This window comes from Artemia franciscana, chromosome 4, assembly GCF_032884065.1.
Source record: "Artemia franciscana chromosome 4, ASM3288406v1, whole genome shotgun sequence".
Classification (NCBI taxonomy): domain Eukaryota; kingdom Metazoa; phylum Arthropoda; class Branchiopoda; order Anostraca; family Artemiidae; genus Artemia; species Artemia franciscana.
In genome coordinates, this window is record NC_088866.1 from 55,340,168 (window position 1) to 55,362,110 (window position 21,943).

General features: G+C 35.4%; 2 protein-coding genes across 3 annotated transcripts in view; one reads left to right on the plus strand and one right to left on the minus strand.

Moving 5' to 3' along the window:
- LOC136026623 (GTP-binding protein 1-like) overlaps positions 1-21,943 on the plus strand; it is a 203,890-nt gene that overhangs the window by 153,748 nt on the left and 28,199 nt on the right. The window lies entirely within an intron of this gene.
- LOC136026621 (integrator complex subunit 11-like) overlaps positions 1-21,943 on the minus strand; it is a 144,163-nt gene that overhangs the window by 106,171 nt on the left and 16,049 nt on the right. Inside the window, exons 7-11 of one of the 2 annotated variants that reach the window (XM_065703347.1) lie at positions 19,888-20,059; positions 13,322-13,540; positions 7,956-8,066; positions 5,112-5,243; positions 1,193-1,375 (exon numbers count right to left, since the gene is read on the minus strand). In XM_065703347.1, coding sequence (XP_065559419.1) covers positions 1,193-1,375; positions 5,112-5,243; positions 7,956-8,066; positions 13,322-13,540; positions 19,888-20,059 — 817 coding nt within the window. The remainder of the gene's footprint in view (positions 1-1,192; positions 1,376-5,111; positions 5,244-7,955; positions 8,067-13,321; positions 13,541-19,887; positions 20,060-21,943) is intronic. The other variant, XM_065703348.1, reaches the window with a different exon arrangement.

A 21,943-nucleotide genomic window follows, 5' to 3' on the forward strand; every position in this document is an offset into this window, starting at 1 on the left:
GTCAATAAAAAATGAACAGAAATTAATTTAAAAACTTTTTCCACAAAACAAGTTTGTCAAAGAATAGTACACAGACCTCATTAAGCCAAAAATTAGTAAAAATAAATTCAAATAATTTTTTAAGCGTAAAACTACCACAAATCACCATCAATAAATGAGTTAAACCTAAAACGAACAAAAATTTAATAAATAATGGATTCAAACTCAAAGCAAGCAAAAATAAACATGAGTAGGGCTGACAACCCCCAGACCTCCTCATGACCAGAGCATAATTTGTACTTTACTAAAAATAAAATATATTTTAATGTTTTCACTTTTTTTAGTTCAATAAATAAAGATGTATTAAGACTACAATGAATATACATTAAACTGACAATACACGGTCATTTCTCTTTTTTGTTTTTAGTGAAGTGCAAATTTTGTTCTGGTCTTGAGAAGACGTGGGTGTTGTCAGCCCTATTCCTTCAAATTTTGCTTGTTTTGAGTTAGAGTAGGCTATCTATATAATTTCTTTTGGCTTTTGGTTTCATTTATGTATTAATGGTGATTTGCGGTAGTTTTACACTTGGAAGATAAAAAGAAAAGAAAAATCGTAGAATTTGACAGCACTTCCGTCCGTAAAAACTTAAACAATAAGAATTTGATGGTTCCCAACAGCCAACTATCGTTTCAAAGGAAAGCTAAACCTTCTCAAACTTTTTGATGAAAGTTTGTTTTTAGCCTAATTTTGATGATTGTTCGCCTACATTTTATTTCTTCTTTTTTTTTCTTTTTTTTTGCGCCCGCTACTGCCAAAAATTGCAAAAGCTCAGAAGGAAGTCTTTTCAATAAAAATGGATGTGTTGTTTTTTTTTTTACAAGTTTTTAAGATACTTTTGGTGTGTAAATTCCTATTTCCGCGTTCCTTGGCATTTTTCAACGAAACTATAAAAAAAAAACTCAAACAGAAATTTCAAATTAGAAACCTTACTTTTCGTTGAAAAAATTATTTGAGATTGGCAAAATTAGTGTAGTAATAAGCATCTGATATCAGTTTCTGAAAAACAGAGTTATAAAGCTAGAAAAACGAGCAAAGAAATACCAAATAATAGATGTCACTAGTGATTTTCTTATTGACACTAGAGCCTCAAATCATGAAGAAAAAACAAAACATCCCACTCTAATGAAAAAAAAGCACCAAAGGACCACTTACATCATCTTTAACTACCAAAACACCATGAACCAAACAAGGTCTTTTCGGATCGGGTGGATTCATTTCATACTTTTGTTTGCTCTTCATTAAAATCCCTTGATCAATCACAGCACGGACAGGCGGAGCGGTTTTAATAACTGCTGTCTCACCGTTAGCTGGCATAAAACAATCTATACCCAATTCCTGAAAGATTTAGAAGTCCTTTAATTATCAATTCATTCGACAAAAATAAAGAATACAAAGAAAAACAGGAAATGAAAATGAACAAACAAGCCAAAGGAGGGCGATTTTTAGCCTGTGGGGGGAAAACACAAAGACAAAGCAGATGTTTTGACAAAAACCTCCGCTAAGCCGTTCTCAGCGGTCGAAAAAAAAGGGAAAAGGAAAGATGGCATATACAAAGAAAAAAAAATAACTTATTGCAGTAAACCATACCACGAAAGAGAAATTAATAAATAAAATACAAGTCAAAACCATCCTCGTTTGGTATCTTAATTATTTTTTTCTTCATATTCGTCCTTTCTTTTCCAAGCGTCATGTATAGCTAGTTCAATCTCAGAACGTATTTATAATAAGCTCAGAAACGCCACCGTAGAAGGAGTGCCCTATGACAGAAGGACGCCAAGTGAAACGGTAGTGATAATGTAATGCAATTTATATTGTAGTGTAATAGAATATAAAGTAGTGTAATTAAATATAATGTCATATAATAATAAAGTAATGTATTTGTAATTGGTTGTAGAAGACTTTAAAATAAAATATGTTCAGTATTAACTACTAAAACTTAATGATTAATTGATAAGGGGAGATTTAAAATTTGCTTGATTTTATACACGAATATTTATGTTTGTTTTAGACTTTAAAGGTTTTAGTACTACTGAAAGGAAGCGCAAGAAAAAAAACGGAAAACTCTCATTCAGCCATTAAATACAGCTCCTTGGCTTAGATTAACCCTACTTCATAGTTGTTTTTTTTCTACAACAAAAAGTTTAGCTATTTATGTATCCCTTCCATAAGAACTTCATATGCTCCTGGGGCATATCTTACGGCCCTTGACCCCGGATTTTGGGAGTTTGTTTCTACCCTGAAGGCCTTGTTATATGATCTTTAGACTATTTTGAATAAAATGGTTACCTCAAAATTTTTATTGGACGCATTTTGGATAAAGGACGCGATGGGGGGTAGGGGCTAGTTCCCTCCGATCACTTTTGACTCTTAAAAAGGCCTCTATAACGATTAATTTCTGATCAATTCATTGGAAGAATGATATTCTTTTTGCCGTACATTTTTTGGTTTTTCTTTTTGTTTTCGATACCTCACTCCTCGAAAGTGACATTGTATATATTAAAAGCCATAAATAAATTATTATTATTATTATTATATTAAATTCATAAGGATAAAATTTCTGGTAATTCGAAAACAATTAATATTCTAAATAATGATTTGAAAAGAATAGCGTTATATATGCTTCAAAATGTTAGTAAATTCGTCAATAATGTACATTCTTGGTCTTTCAAAGGAGCGGAATAAGATACAAGCCTGTCCAAAACACACAAAGTGCAGCTTTCAGGCTGTATTTCTTATTTTCCCAAGAGGACCTTTGGATTGAACTTAGGGGGTAATCTTAGTCTATGTACGGATACGTGTAACTGTTCGATAAATTCAAAAACTTCTCAGATGCTCTTAAATTCAAATACAATAGTCTGTAAATGCAGTTCTCTGAGCATTACTGTACAAAATCCTTCACAGTAGAAAAGCTTACCCATTTCCAGCCTTTTCCAATCGTTTCATGCTTGAAAAAAAAAATCTAACTAGAAACAACAAAAAACCTGGTTGGATTGTTGTAAACCATCCAAAGTTATTAGATCTCATACCTTCAGCGCAGAATGTATCTGCCTTTATATTACTGCACAAAATTCTTTATTGTAAGCAAAATGTAGAGCTTGTCTTTTCCACCATTTCCAAACCATTTTTTTCTTGAAAAACAAAACAGACAAAAAACATGCCTAAATAGGGAAAAAACGAGGTCGAGATTGTTATTGCAATTTAAGGTAGTTAGATCTCTTCAGCACAAAAGGTACCTGCCTTTATGGGATATCTTGCTTTATTTCCGATATCCCATCACTATAAAGTGAAAACAAAAACACAGTTCAATTGGTCAAAACAGCTAGTGAACTTAAAAAGAAGCTCGGGCATTTCACAATCAAACGTTTTTGGGACACACAGAAAGGTTTTTTTTTTATAGATGTTTGGTTTTTAATTATACACTACTAGAGCGTAAGAAAAAAGGAGACAGTTCACGTCATATGGAGGGCTACCACTGCCAACCATCAAGAAAATTAAGTGCAATTTAACGGCATTTTGTTGGTAAAACTCTCTGAGCTTGTGACAAGCCTAGACAGTCAAACCAATGAAATAAACACAGAGCGTAAACTAAATATTGGTCAACCAATATTTAATTCATTTTTGTTAGCCCAACTGTCTTATATTATAAATAGGTTCATTCGCCTAACACTCTAGTCAGACAGGCCCTTTTAGGCTTTTGACACTTGTTCCCCTTACAATTCCAGGCAATTTGTTGGTCAACTAACATTGAATTAAGTTTTATTAGTGTAAAGGTCTAAGTTTATGAATTGAATGAATCGCCTTATCTGGCACTCAATGCAAATGGGCCTAATTTGGCTTTGGACGCTTGTTTGCCTGTCATTCCACGCAAATTAGCAGTCCTGAGTGAATTCTAAATTCTTGGTCAAAATGCCTAAGACCATTGGTAGGCGTGCCTTGTTTACCTCTCATTCTAGGCAATCTAACGGTCGTATGTCAATTTTAAATTTCTAGTCAACCTGCCTGAGACTCTGGGCGGGCGTGCCTTTCTAAAAGCTAACAAACAAGTATTTGTCCAATAAGAGTCATACTTAATCCCGCCGTTTACCCGTGCCATTTAACCAAACACTTGGAAAATTATAGTCTCTACGACTATCTTAATTATGTGACTATCTACCTTAGTTCTACCCTAGGAATTATGCATTATCTGGCTTTTGCCAGATTTGCCTCTCACTCAATCGGACTATCTGTCTTGGCTTTTTCTACAATTAGCCATGGCTTGATGCCCACAACTACTTGATTTTAATTCGACTTAATTTAAGATTTAAGATTTTAATTTAACTAGTATAAAGTACGAACTGATTACAATGTGAAACTAATTAATGTATCAATTATATAATAGAACTTAATAAAAAAATATATATATTAAACTTAGTATATCAAACATAATATAGAACATGAAACTGATTAGAAGATTTACAAATTACTAAGATGAGCAAATAAAAAAAAAATCATCCAAACACATTAAACAGTGAAGTTTTTGTTTTTAACAATGCGGAGGCATCAGTTTTATCACTCAAATCTCTAGTATGTGTTATTTTGTTCCGTACTCTAAGGTGTTCCTTTTTTTGGTAGGAATCAAAATATTTTGTTAACATAGCCCTTTCCATCAGCTTTCTAACCATTCTTTTAAAAATCATGGAGGCTAGTGGAGGACTGTGACCAAAATTAAAATTATTTAACCAAAATAATTTTTCTAAGACTATAAATGGCCACCGTATCAAATTAGACAAAGCCAGTGTATCAATTAGAAAAATTAGTAGGGGTATAGAGGTAATGGCCCTTTGAGGCTTCAGACACGATCTAGTTCGTATAACCCACAGCAAATTACAATTATGACATAAAAAAGCCGTCGTTGAATAGTTATTATGAATAGTTATTATTTGTCCAATGGAAAGATTCATATTTTCACTTATTTATTTCTAGTCCTCCGATTTTTATGTAGTCTGGTTTTAGCCCTTTTTTAGACAGTGGCAACTCTGTCAACCTGTACTCTAAAAGCCCTTCCTGCTATATAATTAGGTAAAAGTCTTACCGTTTGAATTTGCTTTTTCAAAAAGTCCATCTTTTTCCTTTCACCATGAACAAGTAGCACATTCTTTGGCTGGCAGTACTGCATCAACTGCATGATTCCCTTAGCATCTGCGTGAGCAGAAAACGACATGTACTGCAATGAGAACAGAAAAATAATGATGATCAACAGCACAAACTAAAAAGAAACACAAGATAATGGCCTAAAAACAAAATTAAATTTTTGATGTCAATTCAAACATGGAGATGGGTGCCACTGATGTTGAAATTGACCGACATAGAGATTTTGGAACGTACAACAGACGAACAACTTCATCAGCAAATTTGATTTTTTCTTTTTTTCTATTCGAAAACAGTAACAGCATTCAGAAACAATTTTTCAAGAGACAATTTTCAGAAACAGTAAGCAATTTGAGATGAAAACGTCAAATCTTGGGAGAAGGTCATTTGAAAGGAAAAAACCAAATCTAATAGCTTTTTTTAAGTAACAAAAGATAATACAATGCTAAAATGAAATACAATTTTTGACAAAAACTGTATCTTTGTACACAATCTGATATACCAGGTGTTCTTTTTTTGAAAAGTTGCTTCTCTAAGGTATGATGTTAGAATTAAGTGACTCCGTTACCTTATTCCTTGAAATGAAATCATAAGCTGGTTTTTAGAGAATTTCTGGCGCAATAAACAAATCGACACACAATTCCAAATTGACACAGATACATCAATATCCCAGCACCATTTAGAAAAAAAAATTAAAGGAATAAAAAAAAATCGGCAACGAACTATAATCAAACACATTGCAATAAGGAGCTGCAAGAAAGGGGCGCACATGTAACTTTTAATAGCAATTAGTACACCAGAAGAATCGCTTTTGTAGGCTGATTACCATTATATAGAAGTCATTAATTTTAAAGTTGTCTGTCAAAAGCTACGAGCCCGAGAAATTTGCTTTATCCTCGAAATAAAGGAAAAGTGCCATTAAAAAGTTAGTTATCTTGATGAAAATCGCACCATCAGATATGGCATATCAGAGACCTTTATTGTAAAGGTTTCAAGCCCTATCTACAAAAATGTAGAATTTTGTATTCCTTTTTTCCCAGGACAAAGATCACCAATGCGGTTATTTGTTGCGATCATTTCGAACCAACAGTTCAATAGAATCGGAGGAGGGCTCATTCGAATGTAAATTAAAAGTCCCGTTGTTCTTTTTAATCAGCCAAAAGGATTTTGTAACAGGAAAGTGATGTTTTCTACCATTTTGAGGAACAGGAAATTGAAAATTTTGAGACATCCAATCGATATACAGCTATTGAAAACCTCTATATTGAGTTACCCAGCTTCACAGGCAGTAATTTCGCACGGCAGCAAATTCAAACAGTAACGTAGTCCATATAAAACAAACGGTTGTCTTGTGGTGGCGCAGTGGGTTTGACCTTAGCTTGGTAATACGGGACCCAGAGATCGAATCATGCTGCAGTAATGCACTGCAGGGCCGACACAGGGACCTTAGTAGTCAAGAAGTGTCGTTAATCTGATACAATACTATACAAACAAACGGTTGATATATCCATATTTGAAAAGAAAAAACAGTTTTAATAAATTCATTTGAGGTGAGAGAATGTCAATTAAAGTTGTGCACAAATCCCCGCATTTAACATCCGTCAAATGTTTCTCTACCAGTATCGTCATTTCATTTCTTTCTATTTGTCATTATTTTTATTCGTTACACCTCGGTTAGGTCTGGGCATGATTTGCAAATGATCAGAAATTAAATTTTTAAAAAAATCAACCTAATGCTCTGGAATGCTGCAGATTTTTCATTTTACCATGTTGAAATGACATATAATTTTCACTAAATGAAAGAAAGATAATATCTGTTAGCTTGATTCAACATGCCCCTGGACATTTCAACTTAACACCCTTAGTTGTTCCTGAGATATTGCGAATACACAATTTTGAAAACTTGGATTCATATACCACCTTTTGGTTTAGTTAATGGTTAGTTAGTTGGTTTAATTAACTCCTTAATGCTACCTAGAAGCTTCAACTTAAAAGGCTCCTGATAAATTGCAAATAAGCCATTTTGACAACATAGAGGCTTTTTATTTAATTCAATGTTCTCTAAAAGTTTAAACTTAATATCCACTGTCGTTCTCGATACATTACAGATAGAGCCTTGTAACAACCTGGATGCGCACAATATCTTTTCATTTAGTTCAACGTACACCTCAAAATTCCATTAAAGCGTCACCTTAATACTGGTTTTCGGCCAATCCTATGCTGTTCCTGAAACATTGCAGATACTGTTTCGACAACCTGGACACACATAGTTTAATTTAATTAGTTTATCATCTCCTCAACATTCCCTACAAATTTCAACATAATATTCTGCCTTACAAGCACTTTTAACTTATAAAAAGAGCACTAGAACTTCCATTTTCCTATTGATTGAGTCTCTTTCGACGTTTTTAGGATGCCTCCTTCCATACAAAGTGGCCTGCAGAAAAAAAATAATACAATGAAGCCACTTTATCTTTACTTAGGCAGAATTACTGCGCAGTCTATGGTTAATAAACCATAAGTGTAAAACTACATATCAAGCGCGTTCAGCTCGAATGACAGAGGATATAATTCTCAATCACGAAAGAATCTTCCATTTGTGGGGTAAAAACTGGAGTAAAAAATAAAAACTTATTTTTGTATTGTAGGAGAAATTGTGGTGTAAAATATGTAGTAGGTGTGTACTCAGAACAGAGTATTTCTACGTTCTTTTTCCTTTTTATACCTGTAGTCTGATAGGACCTTTTTTTATTAAAACCCCAAAATTAACAAAGTAAAATACACTAACCTCAACCGACAGCTTTACTTCGACAGTTTGTCGATCAATTTCAATTTTTTTTGCTCCATTAAGAACCTGAGCGCCAACGGTTCCTGGCACACAATAACCTGGCATGATCAACTGAAATCAACAAAAATTAAACCCGGCACGATAGAATTTTCTTCTATGTCTTTCACACAGAAAAAGATATAGGGGAGGATCAGAGGGAAATGAAGAGGCAGATAAAAAGGATAGAGTAAGGAGAGTAGGAGACTAGTAAGAGACTAGAAAATGGAAGAGACGAGATGTGAGAAGACAGGAAGAATAAGAAAGAAATGAAGGTAAAAAGGAGGGAGATCCGGGCCTCTTGGTGCTCCATCATGGACCTGAGCACCAGCTGCTCCTTGAACATATTAACCTGGCATGATTTACTGAAACCAACAAAAGTTAAACCCAACAACGATAATATATTCTTCTGTCTTTGAAACAGAAAAGGGTATAGGTATAGTTCAGAGAAAAATGAGGAGAAACGTGAAAAGAATGGGTAGAGTAAGAAGAGAATGAGACTAGAAAGAAAATGGAAAAGAGATGATGGATGAGAAGACAGATAATAAGAAAAAGAACAAAAGGGAGATTGAAAAGGACGGAGATATGGATGATGTGTCAATGAGATGTGAAAACGAAAGACAGAGGCACAGGAGGGAGAAACAATAAAAAAAATGCTGGGAAACAGAGACAGAGAGTGAATGGTAATGAAGGTGCAGAAAGGCAGAAGAGAGAGAAACGAAACAAAAGTCAAAGGGAGTGGGACGTAAGAATGTGATCAGAAATATAGGAAGAGGAATAGAGAGATGGAGACATATAAAGAGATGAATACGAATTACCGAAAAGAAAAATCGCGACCGGTGTTAATGGGTCTCGATAGAGATTTTTGATGGAAGAAAAGCAAAATGACTAAAAAAATGCGATGCTAAATACAAAAACAAAACTTTCAAAGAAAGGGATTAGAAATAAAAAAAAAATATCAAATGATCAGAATTTAATAACGAAGGAACTGGATAAAAAAAAAAAAAAAAAAAAAATCAAAATTCCATCAGAATTCAGCAGATATAGAAAATAAAGTGTAAGAAAAGATTCATAAACATTGAAGGAAACACAAAAAAAAGTACAAAACTGAAAATAAAAGTAACGATAAAAAAATTTGGCCTACAAAGCTTTACTTTTTTAAAGCTTTACCGCCCTAAATGCATAGATGACGTATTTACTTCAAGTGACAAACGACAATATTTTCAAACACGTGTTTTAAGAATATTTTTGTAGAAACCTAAACAAATATTTTTTTTCATTTTCTCGGTGGTAAAATTATTATTAAACTTTTTGTTCCTACCTTGGGATCAAAACATCATAAATAAAAAAATTCAAGAACACTACATTAGTCTGAACAGTCAAAGGTCTGAAAAATGTGCCACTCCTCATGCCACCTCCTCGGGTAGCACGTTAAGTGTCATCCCAGGGATAAGAGACCAAAATTATGTAAATACCCTGTATAAAGGAGAGGCGTCATAGATATATTTTCAAACTGTTCTGGTAACGAAATGTAAGTAAATACCAGTCCGTATCAATACTACCCAAAACTAAAAAAAAAGGAATTTGAATAGTATTATATGTATCACAAGAATTTCTCTAGCAGGTCAGAGAGACCTATATATGAGGTCAACAGTCCCTACCAACCAAAAATATAAAATTTGAATCTTTTAACGACAGTACAGGAGCGTGACTTTTTTTTTTTTTTGTTCACTTAATGTTAATTAAGAAAATTAATGTTAAGAAGACTAAGTCAATAAGGTTAGGAATATGTGAAGATGAAAAGGTGATGTTGGGTAACAAAAAAATTGATCAGGTGGGCAGCTTCACTTACCTTGGTAGTATTATTAGTTAAGACGGTGGGAGCAGTGAAGATGTTATAAGTAGGATAACCAAGGCTCAGGGTCTTTTTTTCACAGTTAAAAAAAAAGTTTTGAAGAACAGGAAGATAAGTATGCAAACCAAGATTAAAATATTGGAAGGTACAGTGATATCAGTGGTCAAATATGGCTCTGCAGCATAGGTGCTCCGAAAAGCGGATGAAGATATACTAGATGTATTCCAGAGAAATTGCCTACGGATCGTTCTCGGTACCCTACTGACTGACCGTATTTCAAACAGTAGGCTTTACGAAAAATGTTCTTCAATCCCGCTTTCAAGGACTATAATAAAAGAAAGGTTGAGATGGCTAAGGTACGTTCTGCGGATGAAGGATGACAGATTGCAGAAGATTCTCCTTTTCGGCCAACCGTCTAGAGCTAATCGGAAAGCAGGTTGTCCTCTTCTGGGGAGGGAGGATGTCATAAAGAAATATTTATAGCAAATGGGAACTTCCTGGGAGGGTGTAATGAGGAAGGCTTTGAATAGATTGGGATGGAGGAGGAGCTTGCGTAGGTGTGTTGGCCTCAGGTAGCTTGGTGCTGTGGTAAGTTGTAAGGAGAAAAGTTTGAGGGAAAAGTAAATTTTCCCTCAAGAGGTATAATCACTGATGTTTTTTTCCAGGGGTGATCGTATCAAACTGGTGGGCGAAGATTGTCGGGAGAGGGCTTGCTATAAGAGATATCTAAGCTTTTTCGCTCTTTTTAGTTAAATAAAGTGATAACACTAAATCTGAGCACCAATTTCTTCCATTTTGAATTGAAGAACAACGAATCTCGTCTAAACAAGTAAAAATTACATCAAGAGAAAATTCTGAAACTCAATTCTAAGCCAATCAGGTTAGAACTATGGGTCATTTCTAGAGCCCCCCCCCCCCAATCTCAGGGGCTAAACTGGCACACTGTGAGACATTCGCCCCTAAGCGTACATACTCTGTAAAAATTATGTCTTTATTATAGCGACCGTATATCCAATAAAAGTAACAGTTAGAGGAGTTGAGGGCAGAATGAGGCTGATACTGAAAACAAACATAAAATTTAAGAAAAAGAAAATTTTCTGTGAGGCCAATTGTACCGCTTAGAAGTGTGAAATCCAAAAAAGATCTTTGACAGTTTAATAGAGCGTACATATGTAATAGCCGAATTGTTAGTGCGCTAGACATGAAATACTTTTTGCGTGAGTACGGGTATTCCGAGTCCTTGTGTCGCTGGTTATTTTGTTCGGAGCGAGAGTCAGTGATGTGACTGTAAGCTCAGCCAGAGTCTAGCCAGAACTAAAAGGGCAGCTGGAGAAATCTTGGGAGGGGGACAAGAAAGGAATTGGCTGATTTGCCACAACCATGCATTGCACTCCGGCCGAAGGCAGAGAATCAGGAAATCAATATTTGTGCTACGCAGACCATTGTTCAGGATCAGATTTTTTTAGGGTATATCAGGCTTTGCTGAGATAAGAGTAAGGCAAGGATTTCCAACCAGCATGATTGGAGGGCTTTTAGAAGGGTATTTGGGCATATGCTCCCTATCTTCTATTTTTTATCATTGAAAAGGGTATGATAATAATATGTGAAGGCATTTTTATTTACTTATGCTCTTCTGGTTCAATCTTTCACTTGTTTGAGTGACATTAGTGAGTTCTTCTTGGCTTTCTGTCACCATTCTTCTTATGAATATACTTCCAATATGCCCTCTTAACTTCTTCCTTTCTTGCTTCTTGAATTACTGGGAAGAATTTTCATTCAGTTGATACAGATGAATGGGCTGAATGGGCTATTTTGGGTTTTACATCAGCATTTACCACAAACATATGCTTTTAATATTTTAACTATAAACTCTAATGTTATGATTTTGAATTACCTATGTCCTTCCTGTTCAACTACTCATTCCGTCGACTGAGCTTTTCTGGGCTCTCTGTCTGCATCCCGCATGCGCATTTGCTTTTAACATACCAGCCTAAAAACTCGCTTTTGCTTTTCGAATTGCATTCTTCTTGTTCAAATTTTCATTCAGTTATAAGAGCTATTCTAGGCTCTCTGTCAGCATTAAAGTTGTGCACATACCTTTAAAACACGCGCTTAACTTCTAGCTTTTATGCTTTCTGAATTACAGGGTCAAATGTCAATTTAGTTGCATACCACGAATGAGCTCTTCTTGGTTCTACATCCGCATTTAGTATACCTATATGTTTTTAATAAACAATCTGAATTCTCGGCCTTATATTTTAAATTCTTTATGGTCTTTTGGTCCAACTGCTTATTCAGCTGATTGGGTTATTCTGGGTTCTCTGTCTACATTCTACTTAAACATATGCTTTCAATATCAAAAGAATTTCCCAAATCTATACTTATTAATCTATTTCTGGTTCAAACTGACAATCAGCTGATGTAGTATGAGCTGATGAAGCTCTGTTGCTCCATCCCTAATTGGCATATCTACGTGTTTTAATACACCAGCTTAATCTCGCCCGTTTGTCCTTTTTGAATTATTTACGCTCTTCAGGTTCAAATGCTCATTCAGCTGCACTTCTCATTCAGAAATCCATTCAGTTAAACGGGCTCTTCCTCAACATTTACTTTAAGCGTATTTTCATAATACACCAGCTTAACTTCTCCCATTTATCCTTTTTGAATTGCTTACTCTCTTTTAGTTCAACTGCTCAAACAGTTGGATGAGCTGAATGAGCTCTTCTGATTCATACAGAAGGGTAATAGGGGTATATCCTACCTCTTTTTTTAAATCAGTTCAGGGGACTAAGTATTCCTCCCCAAGTTAGGAAACACTTTCTCAAAATGGGTTTTAATAACGTTGTAGCTGTGAAATTCTTATAGTTCCTTAGAAAGCTGTGTTCAAGGAGTTATAGTTTCTCCTAACAACTACAAAGTAAATGCCCTCTTCGAAGTCAACCACCGAAAAACACTGAGGGACTCCAAAGGTACTAGTCTTCTAGTGATCTTAGTAAAAAGAAAATACAAAGTTAACAATTTTATAAATAAGGCTTGGAACTTCTGTAATACAATATTTTGATATTCTGAATTTGATGGCATAGTTTTTATCCTGATCATAACCCATTTGTAAGTTTCAATAGTCATCTAAAAACCTCGATCAAAGACTAGCAGTAAATCAGATATTTAATTGTATCTGACGTGGCAAATTTAGAAAAAAAGACGTTTTTAGGGTTATTTCTCTCTTTTTTACAATTAGCCAAACTTCCTTTAGGTTCATAAACCATTTCATATTTTTGAGATATAAATTATTATGTGAATCCTGTTTTTCAGAGTTTTGGGTATTATTAGAACGAGTCACTTTTTACTGTAAGTTCCTTACCACGGATTCTTGACCAAAACTTCCAAAAAATGAACGATATTTACTTTGATTTTAGGCTTGACAATTTCTATGTTTAAAGATAATAAAAATGTCAATTATAAACAAAATACCCACCATATTTTGTTCAAAAGGTGCCCATTTCTTGAAAATATGAAGAGACAAGCCAGCTTGTAGCATGTTAGGAGATGCAAAAACTACCATTGGACCAGGATTGTCAATATATGACTTGTCAAAAGGCTTGATGTGTTTGAATTCAAACATATTTCGTTGAACGAAAGTTTTCTTTATATTTTGATTTGTCCAAGAAATAAACATTTTATAATAGCTGTTCGCCTGAAACCAGAAGAGAAAATTACTTCAAAATTTATGCAAGATACAAAAAAACGAAATAAATACAACAAACTCATTACACCAACATGCTCACTAAATCTAGCACCCTATGCACTGAAAGATGGCCATTACAAGTCATTTGAGGATGGTAGTTAATTTCTTCGTTTTATATACCGCGTAATACTTACTTGTAATTATTTCACTTAATGACTCAACGATGGATAACCGCTCTTAGTCCCAACGTCTGTCGTATTTCATAAATCCACCCACCGACTCCATGTCAGAATTAATGATGGATAGCAAGGCTTTTTCCTTCCACTTTCGGCTCTCTTCCTATAGAACGGCAACGGGAGATATTACAGGCACAGCTTCGATATCACATCGTCAGGACGTCAAAACGCGACCAAACCACAGGAAGTGACTATTTTTGAAGACCTTTGATACAGGAGGCCAATTTTGACTTTTACTTCGGATGCTATACTGGCTGAATTTCACAGATCAGCTGACCTTTGGGGTATGCCAGAGACTTACGATAAAGGCATTCAGATTCCAGACTTTTGGTGTTTTTAAGTGGTAGGTCTTGCAGCCGTATAGTAGTATCAACACCACTATTGAGTCAAATATCCGCAGTTATGTTTTCAGTGTATCTTGGTGCTACCGAGCTTTCGAGCTTCCTTGAAAAAAAATCTGTGGTGTCCAAGTTGTCAAAGGTTTTTGGAATAAGAATAAAAATAGCTGCAGCGGAGGATTCCTCAGTCTGTAAACACTCTAAGATAGTACCTAACATAAACACAAGATAATGTGTGGTGCTGCGTTCTGTTTTGAAACCAAACTGATTTGGATCAATATTTAACTTTTATATATTGGTAAGGAAAACAGTAAAGAAAACTTCCAAACGACTTGAAAGACTTTTTTTGTTTTAGAAATGGGCAAAAAGTCACCCAAGATCATTCAAGGAGTTTATTTTAGTGTGGGTGAAAATCAATAACATGTTTATGTGTTTGAGGAAAGCACCAAAATTGGCTCAGATGTACTTTCGAGCACGCTCTTTAATATGGCTCGATTAAACACAAGGAAAATGTTTCCTCAGAAAGCCGCTAGGCGACTGGAATTCCATAATGGCGGACGAAAATACGATTTTGTCAAAATGAGAAGACATGGCCGTTCAAATAGGCTAGTGTGGGAAAGTTGAAGGCACATGTTCCGAATATGAGCTTAAAAATAACCTAAGTTGTACTATAGCGCCGTTAGGTGCCTCAAATTCAAAATAGCAGTTGAAAATACGAGTTTGTCAAAACAAAAGGATATGACCGCTCAAATACGCCAGTGTGGGGTAATCGTAGCAGAAGTGTTGCTATGTGCTTCAGATTCAAGATGGCGGTCTGAAAATACTAGTTTTTAAAACAAGAAGCAATGACTTCATATGGACGGATTAGGAGGAATCGATGCTTCAGATTCTGAAAACGCACGTGTATGCACCTACGCTAATTGTCCCGTTGATCCACTTGGGGTCTAAAATTAATTGACCCGTTGATCTGAATGCGGGTCTAAAATCGAAGATGTCAGAGGAAAATGTCAGTTTTCCAAATCGCGCAAAGTTCATGATCCCAAAATAACAGACTGGAGTGGAGTAATTAAAGCAGCAGCTTTAAATATCGTTCTGTCATTCCGTTATACGGCTGATTGCAGTATAATTTGTACGGTAAAAATTGCCTAGGTATGTGACAAGATGTGTCCAATTTATGGCCCTTGTTTATGTTTGCTAAACCAAAATTAGTTAAATACTTGTTAACTCTTCATCTCTTTATTTATTGTAAATGAATCAGTAAAAGCTTAGCGGATGGATTAAAGCATTTAAGAATTATAATTTTATCAGGAACACAAAGAGATCAATCGAGTCTTCTGTTAAAAAGAACAATCAAATATTCAACGATTACCGGACTTTGATTTGCACCAGCACAGAGGGCTACAGTAAAGATCAAATTTCCTGATGCACCCCCTTCTTTCACACCCTGTTTTTGCAACGACAACGCACTCTCGCTACAGACTTTTGATGCTGGCGGAAGAGAACCTAACCAATTGGGAAGTCACTTTCCATCGGTGCCTCTGACCCAGCCAAAGTCGGAAAACTAGGAAGGGTGGGTATTGATTTCAGGCTGAGACTCCACACATGACCTGACTGTAGTGCAGCTCAAAAGATATGTTATAAAAGCGAAGCGCTAGCTGGAGGAAGTATCTGCATGTTCTTGGTCTTTTGTCGTGGAAATGTTTCTTTCCTAAATTCAATCACGTCGTCGTAGTCTTGTTTTACGTCGTATGTCTTCATGACAAAGTGTTCAAGGTCATGTACTTGCAGTTCTGTTACTTGGGAAGGCTGGTTTGTCACTTGAAGGAAAGTCTCCGTCAGTCCTGGCATATTTTGCCATGTCGCAAAGAACTGCCTCTTTGAGTGGTGGATAAAAGAAAAAACAGTATTACATCCTGTAGACGCAAGGAAGGGCGAAAGTACCTGTGATTTCGTCGGCCAGAGCGATCCAACTATTTCGTGAATGGGAACGTACTTTAGGTTGGTACCGACACAAAGCATAGTAAATAGTTCGGAGACTCCAATGTGATCAAAGCAGGAGGTCACAATCACAATCACGTCTGTGTCCAGTATGAGAATCAACACATGTCCTTGTAAGACTTCGTCACAAGCGTGAAGCAAAAGGCGGGTGTCAGCCTCTTCGTGCGAACATAACTGGATGAGCTGGTTAGCTATGCACATGTTTCCAGTAAAGCCATATGCTCGTTTTAACTTTGGAGACCTTTTCATGACAGCATGGGACAGCAGGTTAAACATGTCTCGCAAAACTCACTAGAAGTAACACACGGTAACAGTAGATGGCGCTGTCTATAAACTAATACCCAGGAACAACTTACCGATAGAAGCAACAACAATATGTTTCGTTAATCCCAGAGTAATATCTTGCATACATCATTTTCAATCACTTATTCCCTTTTCTAATTGGCTTACAAGAAATAGAAAAACACTTACCCTCCAAGAAGCACGGCAAAAGCTACGTTATTTATAGTAGCATGAAACTACCCCGCTAGATGATAGGTTGAATGAAAGCAGTCAACATGAAGGCAAACTGAAGCCGTTTGCAATGTGTCATGTTCGAACTAACGAGCGTTTTTTTATTATCTTGTAAATATCAGGCTTTTCATGTAAACTAAATGTATTTTTTTGTTAGTTTAGCATCAAAACGCTTCTTTTCTTATCGTTATTCATAATAATAGACGGAATTCCACACATTATTACTTTAGTCCACTTTTACTTTCATATACTAGTGCCTTCGATTACCCAATACTAGCCTATTTGAGCGGTCATGCCTTCTCATTTTAACAAACTCGTGTTTTACGTCCACCATTTTGAATTTTAGGCACCTAGCGACACTACGGTACAACTTAGGCCATTCTTAAGCTCATATTCAATACCTTAACCATCAATTATCCATACTAGCCAATTTGAACGGCCATGTCTTCTCATTTTCACAAACTCGTATTTTCGTCCGCCATCTTGGATTTCAAGCCACGTAGCGGCGTTCTGAGGAAAACTTTCGCTTGCATAATCGAGCCCTATCCTAGAAAATGCTCGAAAGTAAATTTCAGCCAATTCTGGTGCTTTCATCCAACATGGAAGTTTCTGGTGTTTTTTTTTATGCTTTTCACCCGCGCTATTTTAGAAATCAGAGAAATACAAGAAGGTTTAAAAATACGCGGAACTTAGTAAATATGGGACTTCTTTGGTCAATTTCACTGGGATCACAAGGATATAGCTAGATTTCCTATATCCAAAGCTTGGAAGGATAAGAATATAATTCTGTGAGCTAAAATTAGATATTGGAAGCCATATTGTCAGGGGCGTAGCTTCATTATATTATTTGGGGGGGGGAGGGCAAAAAGAGATGCTACCGAAGTAGGTGCTATTCAAGCGGATAGTGAAGAAAAGTAACTAATTAACAAACACGCTACTTGGTTAACTTAAAAACATTATGCAGTACATTATATAACAGTAAACACACAACAATCATAAATATAAGTCCTGCTGCTCGGCTTTTACTTAAATTGTCAACAATGAGCTACTGCAGATAACAGTATTATACCATAAACAGGGTTTCGGGTGGGTGAAGGTGAATGTCGTATAAACTCGGTTTTTTCAGCCAGATTCACCACTAATGCTGCAGTACATATCCCCCACCCACTTCTCCCAACCCCCACACCTAGCACAAGATGCTCAACCTCATAATTGAACCAAGCTCTAATCTAACAGGCTCGTGTACCCCGAAAACCAAGTTGTCTCCGAATTGGCTGTCATAAGCAAAAATTTGAACGAAATTGGAACTTCCTGGGAGGGAATAAAGAGTGAAACTTTGAATTGTTTTTGGTGGAGAAGGAGCGTCCGTGGCTGTGTTGGCTTCAGGCAGCTTAGCCCTGCAGTGAATTGTTGGTAGTTGCAATATCACTAAGATTTACAAGTTTCTCCTGAACGTGGTCAATGTCTACTACTGAAATATTGTCCACTGTGTCGTAATGAGGAAGTCTGGAACGTGGAAGATTGCTTCGACATATGAATGACCTTTTTTTGCAGAGTCAGAGTAAATAGAGTAAAGTTTTGCAGAGTAGTTAGAATGAATAAATTCAGTAGCCGAGTAAGCATTTAGAAGCAGAGATTTACCAACTTCTCCACCCCAAAATGTTTAAAATATACTGTGGAATTTAGGCTCCAAGTCAATACGTCTGCCGATTTTTGGTCGTAGTTTTTAAAGGCTTTAAGTTTGTTGTGCAGCGCGTGAACTAGGATAAAGGACTAAGCAATTATTATTACTTATAGCCAGAGGGGGAGGGCTTTCGGGAATACATAAGGTTGCTGCAATCCATGAGCATAAACTACTACTACTAAAAACAACTCACCGTAGGACTAAGCCAGCTCTGGCCAACACAGCTACACATGCTACTTCCTCTACCATTTCATTTTGCTTAATTGAAAGCAGGTTTGCTAGTTTTGCCTTTAAACTCTGCGGTCTGGTTCTCAGCCAGCATCGGTACGTTAAAAGCATCAAAATTTGAGTAAAGATGTTGCAATGATACTTGAAACTCTTGGATATTATTTATGGGTCAACACTACAGAAATTACGTCCAACCTCTTGCAAAATTTCTACGTCTTACCAATTTTTACTTAGATGCTTCATTTGGGATTAAATGAAAAACGAGCTTTTCCGACTTAAAGTAAGGAGGAACATTAAAACTCAAGACGAAAAGAAATTATACCGTATATGAGTGGTGCTGCTCCTTTCTCAACCTGACCCTATACGTATAGTTTTGAATTTCTTCAAAAATACCTCCTTCCTTCTTTAAAAGTCCTTCCTAGTAATTGTGACAAAAACTCAAACTTTACCGTAAAGAGCGAGGGTTAAGGAAGGCGCAGCCCCCTCATAGGTTGAGGATGGGGCCACCCCATCATGTACGAAATTATTTTGTATTTTTTAGTTTTAATGTGGCTCCTTTTTACAAATGAAATGTTTTTTTTAATTTCATTTCTGAGCCTTTTTCAAATCATGCCAGGATATCCCCTTTATCCCCCCGTGAAAGTTTCCCCTTTAAAATTTCATCAGAAAATTCCTCCCCGTAAATTCCCCCGTGGAAGATCCCTACCATAAAATTGCCCCCCATAAAATATTCGTACATTTCCCAATAATAAATACTACAGGTTTAAGAAAAAGAATTAATTACGCGTAAAAAGGTTTCTTGTCTATAATTAAGAATTAGTAAAAAATCAAAAAAGAAGGTTAGTTAAGAATTAATTTTGCGAAAAATGCCCGTATTGGCTTACGGGTCACCATCCCTCAGCCACTTTGCAACACTACTATAGCGGTAACAAGTGAATTTTTATTGGGTATTGTGTCTTTTACTTCTTTTTTTGGCAAATTCGACTAAAACCTATTTCAGAGCAAAACTGATGTAAAAAGCACATCTTAATGTTGAAATAGCTTCTTCATTTACAATTGCCTATAGCTTATATCTATCATGAGTGTTGTTGCAGGCTATAGAAATCCAAGAAATTATTCCAAAAAATCAAGGCAGCTCAACGTAAAACTATGCAATGTATCGGTCTCAGCCCCAGTTGAAAGCAAGAACAAAAGACCAGGAGCACCGGGTGTAATTTTGATGAGCGAAAAACGGAATATTTTTGTTTTTTAACATTTACAATATTCTAAAAGGTAATAATACTAAAAGCTAATTCCTTTTTAGATATTTAAAAGGTAAACATAAAAACAATAAAAGCACAAATTAAACTAAAAATCTACCTTTTCTGTTAGTCCTGAAGCAAAATAAATTGGTACTTTGAGATCCATCCTTTCCCAGTAAGTCTCTAGTAAAATGCCCAATTCCTGAGCTCTGCCAAGGGCGAGACAAGGGATTAGAACCTTTCCACCATTATTGACACACTCGTGAACTTTCTTCAAAAAATCTCGCTCCCTGAAAGCAATTAGTTTTTTTTTAATCAAAAAAGTTACAATTCTCATATCAGCTTCAAATGACGATTCTTGCTCACTTGAATTTTTTTTATATATAGCTTTTTTTTCGGTTTTATAGGCTAGAGTTGATTTTTTACTAGGTTAGGGTGGATGATACCATGATAAAAGTGACCTTCAATAATCAAGTTTTTTTTAACAGCAAAAGATTTATCTTATTCTCATGAACTGCAGGTGTGTTCATGTCTGTTTGGTAGCGAGAAAACGGCACTAAACCGGAAGGTAAAACTTTCCCAGGCTTAAATTTGCTTAAATTATATATATGATTTCCTGGAAACAGTGTTAGCGAAAAGAAGAAAAATTCTGAAAGCTCTGAGAATTCAGGGTAGTACGGAAGGTATATATATATATACTTTTTGTATTAACACTTTGGTATGAAAAGACATTAAATTGCACAAAAAACAAAACTGTTAATTACTAAAATATGTGTCTATATTTTAGCAAGGGATTACAACAATTCAAACACCTTAAAAGAGAAAAAACAAAAAGTTTGAAACTTAGTAGAAAAACATCATTACCAAATTAGTTTTGTAATACGTAAGCAATGTCTTTTCGAAATGAAAAAAAGTTTTTTTTTTTTTTAGTTCAGTTTAAAATCGCTGAAGTTATTATATAAACTGTAAAAATATTTACGGTGCCTGAGAAATATAAAATCAAGTCGCTAAGTGATTAAGCTTACTGGTTTGAACTCAACCAGTTATATCATGTCAGTAGGAAGGCCCAATAAACGAAAACTTGCAATTATTACAAATGATTATTCTCTATTTTGACAAGGGATTTAAATATTATGAAAAGACAGCAAATTGTCTGCGAACTTGCTTTAATTATTAAATTTTTTGCTAAGACAGCAAACTGTCTTCGGTTAGAAGACAAGCAGCAATGAGAATCCAGATAAAGAGGCCTGCCACATGCCGAGTACCGGGGCCCGGCGGCAAAGCTCCTGGGGTCCCGGTACTACATAAATATGTAAATAACCTTGAATTAAGTTTAATTTACTAGATCCAGATTTTAATGAAAATCCGAAAATGGGAACAAAGAAAGTAAACAAAACTGAAAAGCAAAACTGAATCTACAAGAAAAAAGAAATAAAAGTATGAAATATCCCTTGCTTTCTGTCGAAAAAAGTAAGTATTTTACCCTTAACCTGAAAAAAATAGAACTTCAATAGAACCGGTCACTTTTTCCCAAATTGAATTTTTTAATACGAATGAAAGGTTTTGAAACAGCAAAAATTAGCTGCTACTTTAGCCCTGAATATTTTCTGTAAGTAGTTTTAAAAAAAATTCTAGCTACAGGTAACCTTACCCCTTTTCAGCATTCTTGGCAAAGATTAGAACAATTCGGCGCAGGAAAAGAAGCACTTGCATTCGCAAGACGTTCGACCGATAACACTTTTTAGAGAAAAGTCTCCGTGATTATGCTGTCAACTAGGTGGAAAGCTAATGAATAATATTTTTTAGAATTATTAAAAAGCAAAAGAACCTCCGGTGTCTTACAGAATAACGATAAGACCATCAATAAGTTTTCATTTACTTTTTTAACACGATTCATTTTGAGGTACATGGGTTTGTGAAAAGGGCTAAAATTTATTTATAAAAAAAATAAAATAAAAAATATCTGTAAAAAAAGATAATTTCTTTAGATACCCGAAGCATCTGTATTTTGCAATGGCAAATTTAAGGTTTTTGTTCGGAGGTTGTTTTTTTTTTTTTTTTTTTTTTTGCGGGGGGGTTACATAAAAACCTTACAAAACATATCACAAATTGGTTAATTTGAAATTGTTTTACTGTTTTACAGGCTTGAAAAAAATGGGGGGGGGTGTTCAAAC